Here is a 22,989-nt window from a genome sequence, read left to right on the forward strand (position 1 = left end):
CACATGCTTGGAGTCTCCACAGTGTCATGCACAACGAGCCACGTGATAAGATGTGCGGATCTCAGAAGCGGAGGCAACTGAGACTTGTCCTCCACCACCCGGATTGAGTTGAGTAACCACGCCACCTCGAGGACCTACTAAGTAGTGGGAACTGGGCATTCTAAATTGGAAGAAAAAGGAGAAAAAAGAAAAATAAAAGTTGATAAAAGTTGAGTTGATAAGCCTTTTTGCATGCATATACCCAATAATGTAAATACAGTTTTATTTTTAGTTGCATTTCATATTTTGCATTTAGCATTGTTTTTTTGATTTTGTTTTTTTCTATCAGAACAGACCTGCGACCCACCTGTTGAGAACCACTGCTTTAAGCTGTCATGCAGCTTGCAATATCTCCTCAATATGATCTTTGGTTCATTGTTTCTCTTTTGTCCAGTGCCGGCTTGTGTGTTTATCTGTTTTGCTCTCTCCCGCCCCTTCCACCTCATAACTAAGAGGCAGGACAATCAATATCGCATGGCTTGGTAATATCCTGACTGGGCAGAAATCTCAGCAGGAAGATATGATGATTGTTATTTGGGGATCAGCATGTATTACTCAATGCTGTGTTTTGTTCTGTCATATAATGAAAGCTCCAGCCACCTTTCTGTAGCTTGCTCGCCACATGAAAAGGCAGTATCTGTGTCACAAAGATTGCCATGTAATTAACTTCTTGTATAATGCTTGCTCAGCAAATATACACTCAAATAGGCAGGGGTCACTGCTGTCTGATTACTTTGAGATCGTTTAGCCTAATCTTTTGCGTTGCCTTGGTGTTTATGACATGCACAGCTAATGATTCTCAATCAAGTATGGGCTATTTGAATCAAGGTCAATTGTCCTTGCTTGTTGCTTCAATGGAAAAATAAAGTGCTCTTACCTTAAATGAATTCCTGTAGTAGTCAGAATTGCAGCTAAGAAAGAAGAGGCAACTGCAATAGAAGTGAAACAACTTCTTCCTCTCTTGTGTAAGATGTGCTCTTGCATTATATTCCAATAGATCCACCAACAAACAAAAACCCAAAGTGGTCTTCTGCTGTTGTAGCCCATCCGCCTCAAGGTTTGATGTGTTGTGCGTTTTGAGATGCTATTCTGCTCACTATAATTGTACAGAGTGGTTGTCTGAGTTACCGTAGTCTTTCTGTCAGCCCGAACCAGTCTAGCCATTCTCCGTTGACCTCTCTCATCAACAAGGCATTTCTGTCCGCAGAACTGCCGCTTACTGGATGTTTTTTTGTTTTTGGCACCATTCTGAGTAAACTCTAGAGACTGTTGTACAGTGGCCGTGAAGTGCAAAACAAGACAACAAATCTAAAAACTCAACGGCAAATCCAAAGAGAAAATAACAATTCAGAAACACAACAACAAATAATAAAACACAATGACAAATCCGATAACAAAAGAGCAAATCAGAAAACACAGTGTTTTATTTCACGTGTCTTTGAGGCTAACAGCATTTTTTGACATATGTCACTCTGAAATGTCTCACAGGTCGCTGCCACAGTGGCAGGTAGATGAGCAAAATTACCCGCCACTGCGCAAGAAATACCTGCATTTGCGGGGTGGTGGGTGCTAATTTCAAAACCTGGGCTACTATTTAATATATTTGGCCACTTCCCAGCTCCATAGTTTTATCATTTCCCAATATTGTCGAACATCGTCTGTTAATGGGTGTTGATATCGGCATTGTGATACAGTATTTGTCTGATATCATTGAGATATTTTATATTACGATATTTCCACTCAAACAGAATCTCGGTTAGTGTGCTATAATTCCCTTAAATCTATGCCTCACTTTTTTGCCCCAACCAAACACAGCTCTTACTCTATGGCTTCCTGCACCACCACCTAACCAAGACACCTTAGGTTTGAAATCTCTGATGCGTGAGAGGGTTTGGTTTGTGCATAGACATGCATGAACACACATACAGTGACATGAGCATGCACACCCATGTGCATTTAAAATATATTCCTCTGTTTTTTTTTTTTTCGTGCCTAGATTTATTTTCTTATAAATTAAACAATGAAGTCATAATTGTTTTAATAAAAATGAGAAGGCCTGACTGCTTGATTGACCATGCTGTGTCAGGGTGTCTTTGCGTGTTTGGAGAAGCTTTGCCTTGTGCTAAAATTACAGAGCTCGCTTTGCAAGCAGAGGCATTACGATGCAGCACTGACTCATTTCCTTTTATAATAAATTATATGGAGAGCAGAAAATTACATGTGTCAGTGGTATTGACACATGTTGACAAGGCATGTCAGACAGAAGGCCTGACTGGTTATTTTCACAGACTCATAATTCAAGGGGTGTCTTGCAACATATATGTTGTGTATGGTAATGATGTCATGTGAAATGGAAAAAGCCCTAGACAGGGTTTCAGAGCAGTAGACTGGATTTAGCCCTGTGAGCTTGTTGTGTTTGGTGTGACTGAGAGACAGGGACTGTGGAAATCCCACTTCTCTCTGATGTCAGAATGAAAGTGTGCTCTCAGCGTTAAAGCACAATAGAGTCGGGAGAGCTGGGTATCATAGCCCCAGCACTGCTGGGTATCACACCACAGTCTTCTCTTTATTGTGGGCCGGGATAGGCAGAGGATATGGAGGCAAAAGTCATCAGGTTTCTCTACAGCAGGAAATGCAAAGGTACTTTAGATTTCATTTTGATTCTCAAGGCTACAACAGTTTGTTTTCTTGTCTTTTGCTTAGTGACACTGGTTTGACAGCACCTGTAGGTACAAGTCTGTAATTTTTCCTGACTGATTACATTGTTTGGTATAGTTAAACTGTGATTGCCCTGCTATATCATATATATATATATATATATATATATATATATATTTTTTTTTTTTTTTTTTTTTTTTTTTGGAGCCTTAGAGTGCAGGACAGGCAGCTCTATCCACAGAACCCAGGAGCTCACATAAACATCATAATTCAATATTTCAATAGGCTGTCTGTATTGAGTGGAGTAAATTAATTTGGAGCTGTGCTTGAAAGCTCACCGGATGTTGGACAGGGAGAAAGACAGAGAGAGAGAGAGAGAGAGATGAAACAGAAATCGGAAATGAAAAGTGATAAGCTTGGAAAAACTCTTGCTGTTTGTTGTCTCTATTTTTTAGCCAAAGATGTGTACATTGAATCCTTGCTGACAAAGCTATGATACTTGCCTTTCTTGATACTCTGCAGTGTTCTCTTTTTCTTATTGTTCACCCAAAAATTATAATTCTCATCATTTACTCACCCTCATATGACATTGTCATATTTTGAATGAGGTTATGATGTGTTTTTGTCAATCCAAGTTAGTGGGGTCCAAAACTTTCCAGCTCCAAAAAGGACATAAAGGCAGCATAAAAGTAATATGACTCGAGTGGTTTAATCCAAGTCTTCTGAAGCAATATGATTACTTGGGGTGAGAAACACCCAAAGTTCTTATTCACTGTAAATCTTCACTGCCATAGACATTCCTTGGTGCAACATGGATATTTAGATTTGTTTGCTTGCATCAGAGTGTGATCAAGTTTTAGATGTTGTTATGAGTGATCATTCATTTTGTATGGATGACAAAGCTAGTCTGGACCAGTTGAGTTGTCCTTGCTCTTGAGATGTGATTGTATACCACTGAAAAAAAAAAAAAAAAACACATTTCCAAACATTTGAACTTTCATACATTTGCAAGTGTGTTGATGCTAATGATGATAGCAGTTATTGTACACTTTTTTAGCAATTGTACAAACTTGGCAATTGATTAAAAGCACCTTTATGCGCAGCCTTGTTTTTTGCTAAACTGATGTATGGACTATTGTAATAACGCTGCTTCCTTCTCTCCCTCTCTGTTCGGCAGAGATCCGAGCCCAGCTGGTAGAGCAGCTCAAGTGCTTGGACCAGCAATGTGAGCTCCGCGTGCAGCTCCTGCAGGACCTGCAGGACTTCTTCCGCAAGAAGGCCGAAATTGAGATGGACTACTCTCGCAACCTAGAGAAACTGGCCGAGAGGTTTCTGGCCAAGACACGCTACACAAAGGACCCTCAATTTAAGTAAGATATTGGAAGTTTTATAGTATTTCAATGTATTTCTAGCATTGGTGATCCATGCCCTTAACATTTGAAATCAAGGCTTTTTGTACCTTACACACTCTTTCGGTAACATAAGAGTTGTTTTTCAGCAAAAGTTGAGAAGCATAAACCCTCACCAAGGTCATCCAATCTAAACCCCCTTTGGAGTTATTCAAAGACATTGACGATACATACACAACCCCAAAAAGAGTGTTAAAATCTTCCATAACCTGTCATCAAAATCATAATGTCGGTGTAAACAAGGTATCCCTGTTTCCTGAGAGTACAGTAAGTCTTTTGAGGCTTCACAAGACCCTGCTGTTATATAAGAGGCTTTCTTGTCTGATGAGATAGCAGCTGGGATTTTGATCATGGAATAATATCAAGTATTTTCTTCGAAATATTTGGTTCTGCTCCAGTGACCCATATTTGATCCTGATATTGTAGCAGTTAAGAGTTATTATGCTGTATTATGACAAAACAGCTGGTGTAGCCTTATGAGAAACAAGTTAAACTGCTTAAGTAGAGCATTTGTTTTCTAACTCAGTACACCACAATACTGATCTTAGAATAAAATAATATATTGGGTTAAATCAAAGTAGCCATGATATTGTTTTCATATATCAAACAGGTTTCCCAGGCATTTTAATGCTTAGTTGCCATGAAAGGCAAGGGGCAATTATGCGTTCAGAAAGCCACTGTCAGGATTGACATTAAAAGAGCATTAAAATACAGGCATTAAATGAACAGAGCTTTCCCAGTTTTCCTTGGAATACGTCTTAAGAATAATACTTCTTAAGAATAATGTTTTGTCTATTAATCAATGTTCTATATGGACCAAACGGATCTTTGTGGAAACAGTACACATTTGAATCCTGTTGGTTTCAATATAATCTGATTCTCTTGATCTCATTCACAAAGCATAAAAAAGAAAACACCAACAGCTTCAAGGTTTTAAGTATGCTTCTCTGCTGGCTCATATGTGCATTATGTCATTATGAGAGAAACAGGAAGTAGTGTAAATGTCTTGTTAATTAAAGCAATATGTGATGATATCCTTTATGACGCTAACATGAACATCTTTCCCGTCCTGTGTTCGCAACAGAAAGTTTTTAGGCAACTATAAAGCAAACCTTTCAGCTACATTAAAGGGATAGTTTACCCAAAATGAAAGGGTGCTTCTGTATCCCCCAACAGTCCATATTTGTGGTGACACATTGTTGACCCCTCGGTCATCTCACAGTGCTTGCTGTGTAAATAGGTTAGACTGGATTTAACTGTAGAGTTGTCTTCCAGAGTCTAGTTTGCATTCCAGTATATTGTCAGTTGACAGAGGTTTCTTTTCGACAGTTTGCCACATACACTGTTTTGACAGTGGGGGATGTCCAACACTTCAACTTTCCCTTTTTTATTTTTTTCTATGTACCTCTCATTTCCCATCTTTACACTGTCTTCTATGTCATGTGTTTCTTTTTTCTCTTCCACTTTTCTCTCTGTCTGTTCACTTTATTTTGCTCTTTTCACTTGGCTCTACAGCTCCCATGAGGCCCATGCCAGCCACTTGGATTGCTGGAGGCTTCAAACCTGGGAAAGTCAACATATGACACCCTGTCAGCTAATAGAAATTATCAATAATTGGCACACAGAGAGGGGCAAAAGGTTTGTGCGAAAGAACTGTGCCATTCAGACCATTTTGAACTGTGTGACCCCTATATACCTTAGACCCTCGGGGAGGTTCAGTTTCTCTGCTCAGATGGAGATCTACATGCTATAGGGGGCAGGGCTTAACTGAGGGTCATTTCCAAACCACAGAGGACGTGTCTTTTTCCTTAAAAACTCTTCTTCATTTTCTCTCTTAATGTAAAAGTTCAGCATGATCACACAGGATGTAAGCATGTTGTTTCTGAGAGTTCCAGTACCCTAGAATCTGTCACATTGTGCTGACTTACTGACATGCACCATCTCCTATCAGACTCCAGTGTGTATACCTTTCCTTGTGGCGCGACTGAAAGCACATTACGTCAGCAGCGTGGGAGACCCGATTTCAGATTGAAACCTGTAAGTATTCGCGTTCTTTTAATGAGTGTCGTGCATGATTCGAAAGCTGCATTTTTCCCTCTAACATTACATTGTTTTACCTCAGTGATGGTTAGGTTTAGGTTTGGGGGGTACAGTTTATAAAATATGCATTCCTCTTAACTGTATTTCAGCCTGTACAGCTGAATACAGTTTGCTTCACAAATCGCTTTTGGCACCCCTCCGTTGACATTACACCCGGAAAATGGAGCTCACACATGCCCATACAGCCAACAACACTTTTCCAGTGTTCCCGCGGAAAATTTTAAAGTCTTAAAATGTCTTAAATTCAGTTTTCCAAAATGTAAGGTCATAAAAAGTCTTAAAAATCTTAAATGATACAACAAAAGTCTTAATTTTTATTTAAAGATGTCTTAAATTTGGGGGCGGAAAGACAGGAATCGTGATATGACCTAATGTGATTATCAAACTTCAAAAGAATACGATTTAATTAAATAAATGCATGAGATTCGTCTTTCAGAGTAAAAACGCGGCACTGTTGTATTTTCTCCAAGCTATTGGGGACTTCTGAGTGTTTCCAGCTGTTGCAGAGCAGTTTGCAATCATTACGCCGGGTTCACACATCCTCCGTGAGTGGGGTGTGAGCGGCGCGTTTTTGTTTCGGTGCCCATATTAACAGATGACACCATTTACACTGCTAGCATGAGTCGCGATCGTTTTGGCGTTGAGCCTATTTTTGCCACGCGACTCGCGCTGAGATCAGCGGCTCTGGGCGCAGTACAACACTAAAATAATCAGGAGATTATAGAAAAGACACAAAAGCAAATCAAAATTATTCAAACTGAATCTATAGTACACTACAATTTAGATGTCTGCATGCAAGTAAACTCAATAAAATACATTTCAAAATAAGAGTCACCGGTGTATTTCAGCCTTTAAAGTTAAAAGTTCCGCGCTATGCATACAATTTGGACTCTTGTGGCCTTTGTCTGGCCCTCCCCATCTCAGGATGGAAGAACATTTAATGTAGGCTACCAATTTTAAAAACTATTGGTAGATTAATTGCCTTTCTTTCAACACCTCATCGTATCAGCAAAATCCAATATTGGTCAACCTCTAAATTGTATTTATTTATATAAATTTACATAAACCAATTTATTGTGATATATTTGTGGAAAATGTATTTTAAACTTTTTTTAGATTGTGATTTTAGTGGGTTTGTTTTGGTATGGGGATACATTATTAATTTTATCTGTTCAGGTCTTGAAAAAAGTCTTAAATTCGATTTTAAAAACTCTGCAGCAAACCTGTTATCACTTTGGCCACTGGGGGCAGTGTTTCGCATTTCGGTAAGCACAGACAGATTTTACTTAAAGAAAAGTCAATCTGATAAATCAGTCAACATTATTTCACTGTGACATCAGTCTGAAAAGGTGTTGGCTAAATAGTAAAACTCACGTGAGATTTACCTAACTCTAACCAAACCCTAACCCTTACTATTCTTGCTAGAGTTCCATAGAAAAATGGTTACTGTCTGGTCAGAACCAATGTACCTGTAAAGAATTTGGAATGCCCATTATTTACTGTGCAGTGGTATTTTATAGAACTGTGAGAGGAACGATATTCAGAAATTCACTCCAGTTGACAAATTTCTATTGGTTTGTCATTTCAACCAGTATACTGTATCAGTATACTCCTACTGTAGTGAAATGTATTATGATTGGAACCAGTGATATATTGACGATGAAGAAGGTTGTCTTTCAGTTGACAGTAGACCTCTCCTGTTTCTGAGGACCTCCGTCATTTCTTCTGCTAGTCTCCAGAATTCCTCACAGCTGTCATTTTGTTCTGCCAGAGTAGGCCCTGCATTAGACCATCTCTGACTCTGTCTCTGAGCACTCCCTCTCTAAACCAAGTCTGCAATAACCCCTGCACCTGGTCTCCCAGATCCCAGTGACCCCCACTGAGATATACTTTCTAAACAGCTCATCATACCATTTAGTCTACATGCCATTCCCTGCCCTCCCTGGACCCCCAGAACCCCAGGAATCCACTTCCAACATCTGCAAGTTTAACAGGCAAAGGCAGCATCTGGGACAATGATGCCACAATGGAATGCAAGGCATTTTCCGGCCCTCACTACTCCTGCAGAATGTGGCTGTCAGGGAGGCCCCCGATTCAACGCTGCCAAAGTTCAGGGGCATCTATAGGGAACAATCCTTCGGAGACCCCTGATATATCTGATATGTTATTTTGCCACGTCTACACTATGATAATTTTCTCATCATTTACTCACCTTTTATGTAATCTCAAACTCGTATGACTTTCTTCTGCAGAAACATAAACGAAGATATTTTTTAGGAGATATTATGTTTTTGTCCATACAATGCAAGTCAATGGGTTCCAACACTTTTGAGCTCCATAAAGGACATAATGGAAGCATGAAGGTAATCCATACAACTCGAGTGGTTTAGTTCATGATCATATGATATGATCGGTTTTGGGTGAGAAACAGACCAAAATGTAACTCTTTTTCACTATAAATCACGATATCTGCATTCTCTTTGGCGTAAACATGATTCGAAGCTCGATTATACTTCTTCACACTTGACACATGTTGTTAAGCACTATACACGCTCAATGTTTTTCAAGTTAACTAGTGAGATTGATTAGAACTTTCTTTAGTTTTTTTTTTAATTTATTTTTTTTAGTTGGGATACTTTCAGTAGTGGTGCTTTAATTAGCTAAAACTAATAGCATGCTGTGCTCTTGCTGCTTGACGATTTGCAAAGTACAATCCTCTCTGAAATGTTCAGATGGACGTCTTTGGCCATTGTTTTGCCGTTTGCATTCATTTTGGGGGTCCCGCCACAAATGTTGTTTTTTTTTTTGTTTTTTTTAAGTTGAAAATAGTCTTAGCAAAATGCTGAATTCTGTTCCATTCCATTGTGCTCTGTCTAGCTTATGTTAACACCCCCTAAGAAATTCGTCAGATCGGGGTCAGGTGACCGGAAATCAGCCTAATTATCCAGGGCATCCTTAAGATTCATTTGTCAACTAATTATTTAGACAACCCAGACTAGTTGACTTTGAAAATATTTAGTTTTGACCATCCCTAGTTCTTAGAGAGAGAGCTGGGCACTATGCGTTCCAGTCTACCAGTCAAGGGTGGAACTCCTCTATGTGTGGTATGACAGTGTGCGTCATTTGTTTTGGGAAAGCAGCGGGAGGCCCGATGATGTGTCGCTCGGCAATGAAAGAATAGCATGGTTAAGAAACAGCTTGGAATGATAACACACCGTGGTACTGACCTCATTTTTAGCATGCCTGATTTCTCACAAACGCATCGTTAATACAAAGAAGCAACAGAGACTGACCACAAGCTCTGAACTCATGACAAATAAGAAAGTTGGTGGTTACACTGGTGCCACAGAGGAGCGGTGATGTGTCATATGCTTATTGGTCTATTATTTTGATCCAATATTAGACTGTTAAAAAGAGGATACAATGGAGGTTTCTTGATTCTAAAGTTTTTAAAGTGCTCTCTGTTAGTCGTTGTAGTATTTTTTAATGGGAGATGCTAATACTGATATCTACAGAGCATGGTGACCAATGGCCTATATAATGCCAATATAAACATAATACAGTTTACTGACAGCAAATGAGAAAAAGAGTGAAAATTGAAAACAGAAATTGTCGATTATTCATTTTCAAGGTTGTCGGTAGAATTTGGAACAAACAGAAAGATGAATACCATTAGGCACAGTTATCCAATTGATATTGCTGTGTAAATAGCAATATCATCCTAATATGGTATGCCGATAATCTCAAAATAGCCAAATTTTGAGCGATTAATCCACCTGGTCGATATATAGGTCTGACTAATGCTCGATGGTCTATTATTCTGATCCAGTATTAGACAATGAGACAGTTCTTAATTTTTGTCTTCCTCCCCTCAAGAGGTCAAGAGGAAGAAATTATGGTCGACAGTGATTCCGGCATTTTGAAGTTTTAAAGTGCTGTCATGTGGTGCTGACATCTCACTATCTAATGTCTTTGAATCCACTGGTGCTATCGTGCCTTTCAAATCCATTCGCCCATGTGCTGATGAGCTTTGCCCACATTTACCATCATTATTCATGTTCTGCAATGTCCAGTTTCACTTTACCGCATTCCTGTTTGGTCAGTTTGACTAGAGGAAGTGAGTCTGTCTGGTCTGGTGTGTATGTCTGTACGTGTGTGTGTGAGATGGTAAGAGAAGGCAGGCAGGACAAGTTTCATTTCCACGCGATTCTGACTTGGTTCACTGATGTCTTCCCAGCTTCATGTCTGGACAGATACCAGGACCTTGTAAAACACTTCTCACCTCAGTGAAGAATTCCCCTCAACATCTTTTCTCATGTACTTTCCAAATGTGAGACTAAATAATAAATCAGTCTCTGTTTCTGTAATTGGCAAACAAAAATATGGCCACATGCCGTGATTAGATTTTCTTTATTTAGCCAATGAGGAGACTTCTCGGCACAAAGTGTAATTTTGAGCGTTCACAGGGCAACCCATGTATGGGAATCAGAAAGTTGAGAATGTAGTAGTTGAAGCAGTTCAAGCTTTATGTCACAAGTCAGTCGTTAGATTGTTCACTATTCTGGTAACAGTTAGATGAATATTAACTACATGACCTTCAAAATCAATAAAACTACTGTTGTGTATCATTTCGGTAGTTTTTCTCATTTTGCTTTTCTCTTTAGATATATAAAGTATGAATATTTAGATAAATTGTCAAGATTGGCTTCCAGTATATTCATTAAAAATGTTTTACAGACCACCAAAGTCCATAATGTGAAATCTACTCATGGTCCATGCATAGAGTCAGGACTTCACACTTGGCTTTTTGTAGTTTTATCATCAGTTCTCTTCGTTTTAGTCTAACCATATGGCTAGAATTCCTTCATATACTTAATCGCTCAGAATTTTTCAAATACATCACCTATGCATGTCACCTAGGAAGTGGCCCCTCTTGGCTTTGCTAAGCGTTCCTTTGGTGAAAGGCTGGCTCAGTCTGTAGTGACCTTGCTGTTAATTGGGCAATTCCTCAGCTCATGTGACCTCAGCTTTTTCATGGCCTTCCACAAATGACCCGAAGCTCCCTTGTCTGAAAGACCATTTAAGAAGCCTTTCCATCAGCCAAGGGGCCATGCTAATCTCATCAACGTCCCTTTGTTAGTTTCTCAAGAGGAACTTTTGTGTTTCTCCTAGGACTCCATCTTATGTGGTTAAGCATGTATTTTGCTTATTTGCATATGAAAAAGTAAATTAGTGTGTTTGGGAGATGTAGGATGCCTCTCAGAGTTGTCTATGCCTCTCAGAGTTGTCTATGCCTCATATTAGATTGTTGGTTTCAGTCAGTGGTTTCAGTTCTGTATTCTCAATCTTCACACATAGCTCAGTGTTGCGAAGATTTTAAGAATGCACACTCTTGCATTTTATTTATATATATATCTATATATATATCTATATATCTATATATATATATTTTTTTTTTTTTTTTTTTTTTTCTCTCCATTGTATCATGTGTTGTTGACCAAACCCAAATGACCTTCAAACCCATATGAATTTGTGGAACAAAATATTAGCTATTCTGAAGAATAATGCTGGTCTTTTTCATGCAAAGACAGTTCATACACTAAAAATGTTGCATTCAAGTCAATATGTTATTTAATGTGACTAAATCTCACAAAAAAAAATTTGCACCAACAAAAGTAATTTTATGGTTTAGATCAGAGGTGCCCAAACTTTTTCCTGTGAAGGGCCAAATTCTAACTTGATTGAGGGCCGTGGGCCGAAAGTAAATGCTGCATTATAACAAACATTTTCTGGTAACCTTACGACACTGTCATCCTTTTATGTCGAATACTTGAATTTAAACAATTAATAAAATTTTTAAATGGCATGTTTCAATAATTACAAAGTTGCATGATCTCTACATTGCATAATGTGCATTGTTACTGAAACAAAACTTTTTTTTTCTCATTCACATATTTCCAAATATTTTGGCTATTAAATTAACATAGCCTACAACACTAATGCACCAACACAGAGGAGATGTCAGCATTTCTCCAGATTTGGAATGAGGAGCTTATATAAAAAAGAAACTTAGCAACTCCTTCATGCCAGTTGAATAAAACAATGAAAAAATATTGATTCATACACCAAAAGTGGTTAATGTTCTGTAAAATTATTATTGTATCATTAATAACGTTTTGTTTAACATCAAGGTAATTTAACACATCCAGATATTTTATTTTTAATTTTTTTTATATTATTATTATTATTAACAACATTGTAGCATTTTGTATTTTTAGTGCGGGAGCATGAAACCGAACTGATGTGGAGCGTGAGTGCGCGTTTATGGCGCCAGCATCTGCCACTGACTTGGCAACATCTGCACAAGAGACGGCACAAAACAAATAATTTTCAGCAAAAATTCAAATGAAGATTGCGATGGATATATCTGGAACTATATCAGACTGCAGGGGATTTTTTTTTTTTTTTTTTTGCCCAGATCACCCATTAATTTCCGACCCTGGATGGAACTAGAGAAGGAAATGAGAGAGAAAACAGGTGTTTAAGTGTCTTTCTTCACCATAGGCCTACAGCTGGTTCATTACACAAAGGATTTTTGCTATTTCTGCCTTTCTTGCAAATGTGCTGCATTGTGACTAATGAGGGAGCGTCAAGATATGAAAGGCGTTCACCGTCACAAGCTTGCAATGTTAACAGCTTTGCTGGTTATGAACAGGAACGATATTGTGTTATTGCGTCGCTTACTTATGGAGACGCAGTATAACGTCATTCGCATGTGGAATTAACTGGTTTAGAAAGGTTTATACATCTGTAACATCTTAATTTCAGTAACTACGCGACAGCGCGTGCTCACTAAATTCAACAGGTGCCCAAACGCACTGCTGACAGTTGCAAGAGAGAGAGAAAGAGAGGGAGAGATTTACCCGCAGCTTCTGGAATTACCGTTTGATACAAAAACAAGTTTACTGATTTGATTTCGATTCTGTATCTACTGGTTTACTAATTTGCATCTGCACTGTAAAGTGAATAAAAGTGTGCAGGAATTTTCCCATTATGAACGTGGAACTTGCAGGAATGATTAAAACTGTGCACAAAACCCGCAATCCCACGCCGAATTTCAGGCCCTGCAAACTGTATTATATTAAAATATGAAAGCTGCCCTGGTTCCCCTCCTGTATTATTTAATTATACAAAAAACATTACTCTGCAATCTGCTAAATTAATGCAATGAAAAGCTGTGTCAATAGCATTTATATTTTTATTTTTTATTTTTTATGTTTTCCCCTCTTGTCATATATGGCAAGGTGGGCCAAATCAAAGGTCATCACGGGCCAGCTTTGGCCCGCAGGCCCTGGTTTGGGCATCTCTGGTTTAGATCAAGTAGAAGTAGATCCTTGAAGTAATAATGATAGGTTACCACTTTTTCAGGGTAGTTTGAAGCCCGGTTTGTGAATGAATAATTTATTCTGATTTGTGTTCTTGAACTTCTCAAATGAACGATTTGTTCACAGATCCAGTTCTCAAGTCTCTAACTTGATAATTATTAGGTGAACTGTTTCTTACACATCTCTCATCACTCTGTGGCTTACCATAAGGGACTCGCCTTGCCTTTCATGAACCCCTGTTGTGCAATACTTTCATTTTAACTTCACTTTTTCTATTACATGCTCAAACCAGTTTCATTCTTCCATTTTTCCCAAGTATTGCTTTATACCAACGTGTTTTGCGATCATTGGCAGGGCAACATCCTATTCTCATTCATCACTTTACCTCAGCCGTACCCTCCAAACATTTAAATGCAATTATTTCAGCTTAATGCTGTTGTTTAGATGGGGGGGAAAAGGTTTTCTATGGAGGTTTGTTGGAGGAAAGCAGTTGTTATGGGGTTTGGTTTACACTCCTAAACACGGTTTGACTATGCTAGGCTTAGTTTAATTGGATTTGATGTTGGATTGTAGAAGTTAGATTTTTCAAAGATGGCAGACTGCTGAGACATTTTTCAAATGCACTGTGTGTACACTTTGCTAGTGTACCCCTTTTTTACTTATTGTTGACACATTGAAGCATTTATTTCTATTGTTATTATTTATACTTATTCTTGAGACAATAACTATGTTCCAAAGTATGCTGTGCTGCTGTCTACTGTCTACTGTGGCAGCTACCCTTTAAGGCAGCGTCCTAACCAATCAATCCAACACCACCACCAAAATAAAATTGGTAAATTTTACATTTACAATTGCATTCATGAAAAATACCTTGCCCTGAGAATACAGTTCAAACCTAAAATCTGCCTTTAATAATGTAGTTGACTGTTGCCTGAATGTATGCCAGTGTGATTTCAGTTATAGCAAAAATACGATGATATTGATATTCAAGTGGATCAAATTCACAAAAATTATTCCAATTTAAGAGGGTTTTGAACTAGGTGATTGAAACAACTGCTAGAGAAAAGACACATTTGTGTAGCTCCCCTGTATATCTGAGCTCTTGGGCTGTTCAAACAAAATAAATGTTTAACGTTTATTGCTTCGCTGTATTGCTTGTTGAAATACTTGGACTGTCTGATGGCAAAAAAGATTTTTTTTCTCTTTATTCTACTCTTATCATCAAACGAGTTGCATGGGCACTAATGAAGTGCGATGCGTCCAATTTGTTTCTCCGCACTGACAGATGTTGAGCAGGGGAACCGGCTGTGATGTACCTCCACAGAGTTCCCCGCTGAGCTCTGAACGCTGGCTGATTTCCCCTCTCTTTGAACTCATTGGGAGGTGCCTCTGTGTGGAAGTCTTGTTGGCAGGCAAAACCAGAAGGAATGTCCTGTACAGAGTGACAGGGTCACTGCTGAGTGATATGATTAATCCAATGCACAATTCAACATGGAAGACTGTGTCATACGCACATGTACAGTACGTGGCTTGAGGTTTATTACCCAGACCCAGATTAATACAATGACAAATACAGGAATATTAGTGGCCTTTCAGTTTACCCCAGAATCTGTAGGTCTTGATGACATGACAGCCAAACTATGAGAATGTACAGTAGGTGATTTTTGCTATGCTGAAACAAGAATGCACGGTAATACTCTACAATAAGTTTGTATTTGTTAACATCAGTTAACTATATTAGTTTACATGTACTAACAAAGAGCAGTACTTTTACGGCATTAATTAATCTTGGTTAATGTTCATTTCTACACTAATACATAATATATAACCAAAATAATATTTAAATTATAGGTAATATATGTTAGCATTAGTTAATATATTATGAACTAACATGAACTAACAATGAACAACTGTATTTTTTTATAAGTTCAAATTAACTTAATAAATGTTGTAAAAAAATATTGTCCATTGTTAGTTCATGATACCTAATGCATTTACTAATGTTAACAAATAGAACCTAAAGTGTTACCGATCATACAATGCAGATGAGTTTAGCTGATGTTGAAGTCATGCTCAGTGGTTAATATGTTTCGTGCATCTTAGGCCACGTCCACATTAATGTTTTCCCATTTGAAAATGCATTGATTTCACTACATTTACACCTCTCATCTACACTCAAACGATCACAGAAAATGGAATGTTTTGAAAACACTCTCCATTACAGCATACTTTGGAAAACGATGATGTTATGAAACTGAATATTACGTTTTTTAAATAAAACGTTAGTGTGGATGTGGCCTTAGTCTGTGTCTGCTAAGGTAAGGCTGCTGTTTAAAAAATACCATGGTATTATAATATTTTTAGATATATATCATGGAAATTCCATTGGTTTTTGGATATGTACCATGATATTCTTTAGTACACCTTATATGCATACTACTTTGGAGTTTCTTGGAGTCTGGTGTAAATCCCATAGTATAAGAAGTGTACTGTAAACATTCAGTACCATGCTACATATTAAAGCACAATCTGATACCATCATTGTACCTTGGTACCACTACAGCACTTTTTTGTAAATGATGAACCAGGGTTAAACTTGAGTGGATGCACAATGAAATTGCTTAGCTATAGTGCATTTATTTTCAGGATATTTTTTATCTTCGCCAAACAAGATTTTTAATGAACTGAAATTGCTGTTTTACCGTGCCCATTTCAAATGGTGGCCTGTGCCATTTATACCACGATTACAACTGTGAGGAAATGAACATCTGAAATTGACAGCTCTAAAAATGTGTGAAACTACCTCGCATTGTATCTGTTTAATCCTCTCAGGGGAAGTAAAATGAGAGAGGAAATTAATTTTACCTCAACAGATTTGACCTTGCAGGGTACTTGTTGTTTAGCACTTAAATCTACACGTTTGCATAATGCTGATGGATAAGGGTGCTGGTTGTTTGGATAGATGTGATAAATGGTGATTAGATTTAGTTTTAGTTCTCACAGATGCTCAATGCTGAAGTTAACAGCAGGAACAAGGTCATGTGTTAGCTGCTTCGCAGTAAACAGTTTTGACTGTAAAACATTAACAGAGTGCAGAATGATTTCTGCGGCCTTTTAAAGTAATACCTAATGGCCAGCATGAATGTCCTTGCTGGTCCAGGCTGGTTTATCCAGACTAGTGCTGGTTTAGTACTAGTAGACCACCATAGCCAAGCTGTTCATGGTCTGTTGAAGCTGGTTAAACTAGTCAAGAAACCTAGTGGGGACACCGGCACACCAGCATCCCATGCTGAGGACCATCATCCGAAAAACAACATATGCTGGTGACTAGCAATGCTAGTCTGTTCAACAGGGTTCCCAACTATTGGTGCCTTGGTGGAACTGTCTGATGGTCTTGGTGACTGTCTGATCTGTAGAAACATCAGGTTCTGTCCCACCCACTCATAGGCATTTTGGCAGCAAGGCATGAGCCACACTTCAACGGCTTCTACAGGACCCACAGCATCAGCTGTCTCCTCTGGCATGCACATGCCGCTGGGTCCATCCCTGCAGCATTTGCCTGGAGTAACACGGAGCTTAGCAGAATTCCTCTTCGGCATGGCATTCATTGCTGGATAGCCTATGAGTTACCTCCACACAGAGGGAAAAGTGTTTATCAGGACCGATCTATATGCATATCCCATTTTAACCACACCAGGACTGAACTGGATTTATGCAGCTTTTAACATCAAAGGCAAATTCCTGATCATAGCAGCAGTCAGCAGGAGTTTTGAGGGTGATTTGTCTGTTGTGAAGAGGTGTCACACCTCATTTTCTTTTGCGGTTGCATCTGTTTATCTGTTTAAATGTTTTTTGTGGTGATAGAAGCACAGAAGAGTCAATTATGTAAAGGCTGGATTACACAGCACAATTGTAACTGATCTTTAGGCTTGATGTTTGGGTCAGAGTTTCACAGAAAATTGTGTAGAAATATGATGGGTTCACACTTCGATTTCTAACCTGCAGACTACAATTCCATCTAGTCGGAGGATATCAAACATGTTTGATATTTTAGAGTTGACTACCCTCGACTACAGAGGAAATCTCGAAGTGTATGATGCTCCACAACTCAAATGAATGTTACACTTACTTAGCGCTTTTTTCTGACACTACACTCCAAGTGTTTTACATAGTGAACAGGGGACACTCCTCAACCACAACCAGTGTGCAGCATCATCCGAAGAATGGCTGGATTACATATCTAAAGTCATACAGTGAGTTGGCAAATGGAATCGAGCTGCGGGGTAACAAAGCTCAAGAAATGGAGATGTCAAACAAGCACTCAACATGGAGCTTGACATTTAACACCACTCACACTCAATTTGCGTTGCAGTCTCTATATGCCATACTGGCCGGTGGGTACTTCTTCCCAACCAAGACCGCACCCAAATGCTTTTGGCCCATGTCTTACGCAACTCTGAATACAGAGTAACAGCAACAATAACAGCAACTCTCCCATATGTGTTTGTTTACATCTGTCATGTGTCACCCAGAACAGGGGGTCATATGTTTCCACAGGAGTTTGTGATTGGATCAGATCAACATGACTCTCTGGTAGTGTGTGATTTTAGACATTTAGTTTGTGATGCCCAGTTTTTGTCTGTCACCATTTACAAAGTTGGTAAGTGTATGATACCGAGTATTTTCAGAATCTGTTCAGATTTTAAAAGTTCACCCAAAAATGAAAATTCTCACATTATTTACTCACCCTTGTGATATTCCAGGTGTGAATGACTTTCTTTCTTCACCAGAACACATTTGAAGAAAAATAGAAAAAGATCTTAGCTCAGTAGGTCCTTAAAATGCAAGTGGATGGTGATTTGACTTTTGAAGCTTCAAAAACCAAAGATAGTCAGCTTTATGTCATCGATATGACTCCAGCGGTTATTGTCTTCTAAAGCGATACAGTAATTTTTGGTGTGAAAAAAAATATCAATATTTAATTACTTTTAAACACTAAATCATTGCTTCCGGTGAGCTTCATTAGAGGGTGGAGTTCAAGCGGTCTCTCATGTGACGTATTCGCGTTGCCATGTTACAGACATTATCTCACGTTCTCCTCTCGGTTGACACATCCAGGATAAGCACACAAACGCACAGTTGTGAGTAAGGAAATAGATAAATACAGATCTAAACCAAAACCAACAAAGCTTCTGTACAACATTTCTCCTACTCACTTGTAAACAGCGCTGCTCTTCCATGTGTGTCACGCGTGCCTCAGTTCACGCGTGTTTCAAGTGCCAATGTGATTGTTACACGCATACCGTTACTGACCGGAAGCGATGATTTAAAAATGAAAAAAGTTAAAGTACTGACAGATTGCTTACATAGTCGAATTACCATCCACTCGCATTTTAAGGACCTACTGAGCTGAGATATTTTTCTATTTTTTTTTTTTTTTTCAAATGTGTCCTGGTGAAGAAAGAAAGTCATACACACCTGGGATATCATGAGATGAGAGAATTTTTATTTTTGACTGAACTATCCCTTTAAGACAGGCCATGATGCATCCATCATATCTGCAACACAGAGACCTGGTATTCAGAGTTTGCAATTACCGAACATTTTCCATCATTGTCACATTAAAAATATCTTGAAATACTATATTTTAATGATAGATAAAAATAGAGCATGATGGAAAACACAATGTTGACTGTAAAAAATGTTTTCCCTGGGTAACCTAAAAAATGTGCTTCATGTGGTAACTTCTAAATTAACTGGTTTTATTCAAGTCAAAAATTGTATTTAGTCTGACTAAATCAACCTTACAAATAAGGCTACCGCTAAATTGTGTACGTAAGATTGAGTAGAAAAAGATCATCGAGGGAGGTTCAATTAGAGGCAGATTACCACTTTTTCACACATTTTACACATTCATTTCTTATCCAAAATACAATCCTATACTGATTTTCCAGCACAGACACGTTTGATGCATTATTTAGTGAAGAATAGAAAGTCAAATTGTTGCCTGCAAATATTTTCACCCTCCTGCATAGCATAATAAATCCCCTTTTAGAATTGTACATGATTAATAGCTATGTGCTTTTAAGTATACTTTTAAGTTGTGTAATAACAGCCTCTTTCAGCTGGTCCTGCTGCTTTCTGCCGTATGATGAATGATAACAAGTGGGTTGTTTGCTCTTCTCCTTAGGAAAGAGCAGAATGTGTTGTCTCCAGTCAACTGCTGGAACCTTCTGTTGGCTCAGGTGAAGAGAGAGAGTCGAGACCACGCCACGCTTAGTGACCTCTACCTCAACAACATCATACCACGCTTCGCTCAGGTCAGCGAGGACTCAGGACGCCTCTTCAAGAAGGTGAGAGTTGGTTTACAGATCAGCCAGTTCCTTTATTAGAACCTCACTTTCTTTAATGTTCCTGTCAGTTGAGTTCAGTTCAGTCAGAATAAATATAGAGTAAAAGATTTGTATTTTTGTGTGAAAGCACATATGTTATAAACAGATGTGGCTTATTTGTCATGTTTGTCATGAAATTCATAAACAGAATATGAAAAATGGTTACACACGATTACTTAAACCAATATTCCGAGTTCAATACAAGTTAAGCTCAAAGGCATTTGTCGCATAATGTTGATTACCACAAAAAAAAAAAAAGAATTATATGAAAAAAAGCTAAAATATGGGTAACAGTAAGGCACTTGCAATGGAAGTGAATTGGACCAATCTGTAAATGTTCAAATAGCCACAAGTAAACAACACGTAAACAATATGCCTGTTAACGTGATGATTTTAATGTGATAAAAACGCTTACTAACCTTTTCTGTGTAAAGTTATAGCCGATTTTAAGACTTTGTTGCCATGACGACGTAATGCTCTAAACCCTTAATGAACATGAAAACAACTTTACAGCTGAGATAATACATGAGTTTTAACAGAAGAATTAATATAAGTGCTTTTATATAATTATTAGCTTCACATTTATGCATTTAAACCCTCCAAAAATTGGCCCCATTCACTTCCATTGTACTGTAAGTGTCTCACTGTAAACTTTATTTTTGCTTTTTTTTAAAGCAAGGAGGGCAGAGTTGAAATTACTTTTTGTGGTAATCAACATTATGCCACAAATGCTGTCGATTGAGCTAAATGTGTTTAGGTGTTGAACCCGGAATATGCCTTTAAAGATGCAATATGTAAAATTTTTCATGAAATATTCACCTTTTTTTGCCAATCTGTGAACGGCTTGTAACGCAGCTTAAAAAATTAGCCCTTCCCGGACTTCCTAGGTTGCCTAATAAAGCCTGTAGACAGATTTTCATGCAAAGTGAGCGGGTCGCTTTTGCCGGGAAAACCCAAAGGATGTGACGTTTATGCGCGCTCCCAAGAGCCTTGCCTCAGTGCTTCTCTTCCGCTATTCAACAGTGACAACAAACTGCAACACTAGGTAACGTTATCTTAGAGATGAAATCCAGCAAATGGCCAGCTCCCAGCACAACACTGACTCCTACACAAACTCAGAGTAAGCAAAAAAAACAAAACATTTATCTACTGAATCCTAAGCGGAAATGTGATTGTGGTTGAGCGAAAACTAGAGTGAACATCGGCAGGGCATTTGATTCCTGGAGGGATCTTTCTTTGGTTTTGGGGATCAAAACCGACCCTGAATTGGTGTTCTTCTTATTGGACAGGTAAGCTTACATAACTGCAAAGCATGTGAAATATAGTGCCATAAGGATTGATCTGTGTAATTTTAGCTAACTTGATCTTGCCTGCTAATGCTGACGAATTGCAAGCTACCTTGCTTCGTAACTTTCAAATAATTTCAACAATCTTCTCTTTATACTAAAAGTCAGGTTAATGTCAATGTTAATCTGTAATTATTCAGCAAGGTAAACTACAATAATACATGAAATGAATGCTAGACAATGTTCAAGATAATGCAAAAAGTTCCATTCATTAGTGTAACGTAACTTAGTTATACAGAAAATATATACAATTTATTATTATAAAACAATAGCGCATCGATATATCAAAATGACAGTTATGATGGAATTAATACTGAATTGTGTCAACATATTTATAATGTACAGTCTATTTTATAAACAGCTACTGTCATCATCCACCAAATGTAGCTAACAGCTATTGATAAAACTGGCTAGCTAGCTAACGCCGACATAGGCTGTCGTATGATTGCAGTCAATGTATCATGCAAAGAAAAGTGATTACTTCAAACTACAGTCTCGCATAGTCAGACCTATATCCACACTTTGTTTTAGCCCTGTTCCAGCACTGGAGAGTCAAATATAATATGCAGTCTCAAAGTTTGTAGTAAAACAATCATAACTGTGTAATTTTAATTATGCTACCTCATCTGTTAGCATGATGCCGGTGAATCACGTTCAGCCTCTTTGGACGTTACGTCATTGTTTTGGTCGATGCTCGCATCCCTGTGGAGTGTGCGTGTGATCACGAGCAACAGGTAGATGGTTGCAGTTCACTTAACGGCCACAGGTGTAATTAATAACAAGGGTTTCAGAATCGTACATACTGCACCTTTAAAGCAGATGCTCCCGGTTAAAATTAAGCCCAAATACAACTTGATACGACGCATGGATCTTGAGATAATCTTTACGGGGTTACTTGACATGCTAAATTGCTTAACTCTACTCCTGTGTCCTGATGCCTAATGCAACCGCTTGTCAGTGTGACTTGTACATGGATTTGAATTGTCTGGGGTTTTTTTTTCATCTCAACAACACAATTTTGAATAGCTTTGTGCTTTTTTATATGGATTACAATTTTTGACATGGAGACAATTATAATCTGTAAATTGACATTTCCTGTAATGCTCTAGCATTGTGTTCTGTCAGTCACATTTGCTCAGGTAAAGTCAAAAGATATGACCAAGCCCCCAACCTTTGGTGTCTCATTCCTCTTTGTTTGTCTAGACTTGTTAGACAGGTAAAAATGCATTCGCTCTCATGTAGACCCAGAGCTTCCTCTTTGCAAAAAGTGCTTTCCAATCCACACATTGCTGTCCCTAGACTCGTAGGTTATCCAGGTGAATCCAGCTCACTCACCTCTGGGGCCAAATTCGCAAACATTTTATTAAATTTTTTTTCTTGAAAATTACGAAAGTTCTTAGGAAATGAGAATGACGGTCTTTTCGGGAATACCAAATATTCGTAATCTCTTTTCCTTAAATTTGAAAGTTAGGAGACGTGTACACTATGTAACCTTGACCCCTTATTCCTACTGGTTTCGTATTTATGTATTGTTTATAGGATTTTTAGTTGACTGTGTGTATTGTTTACAGTTGAGCAATAGCATGCATATTTTTATGTATACTTTTAGATTCAGTACAATTTTGAGGAGTCAAAGACTGCTTTTTTTAATCTCTTCTTC

At 38.2% G+C, this 22,989-nt stretch overlaps 1 protein-coding gene across 3 annotated transcripts in view; it reads left to right on the forward strand.

Annotated features, from left to right (window-relative positions):
• The window catches only part of LOC127428277 (SLIT-ROBO Rho GTPase-activating protein 2-like), a 184,231-nt gene that overhangs the window by 90,859 nt on the left and 70,383 nt on the right, over positions 1 to 22,989 (forward strand). For all 3 annotated transcript variants that reach the window (XM_051676516.1, XM_051676517.1, XM_051676518.1), the window contains exons 3-4: positions 3,875 to 4,067; positions 19,782 to 19,944. In XM_051676516.1, the coding sequence (XP_051532476.1) occupies positions 3,875 to 4,067; positions 19,782 to 19,944 (356 nt within the window). The remainder of the gene's footprint in view (positions 1 to 3,874; positions 4,068 to 19,781; positions 19,945 to 22,989) is intronic.

Source organism: Myxocyprinus asiaticus, chromosome 37 (genome assembly GCF_019703515.2).
Source record: "Myxocyprinus asiaticus isolate MX2 ecotype Aquarium Trade chromosome 37, UBuf_Myxa_2, whole genome shotgun sequence".
Classification (NCBI taxonomy): domain Eukaryota; kingdom Metazoa; phylum Chordata; class Actinopteri; order Cypriniformes; family Catostomidae; genus Myxocyprinus; species Myxocyprinus asiaticus.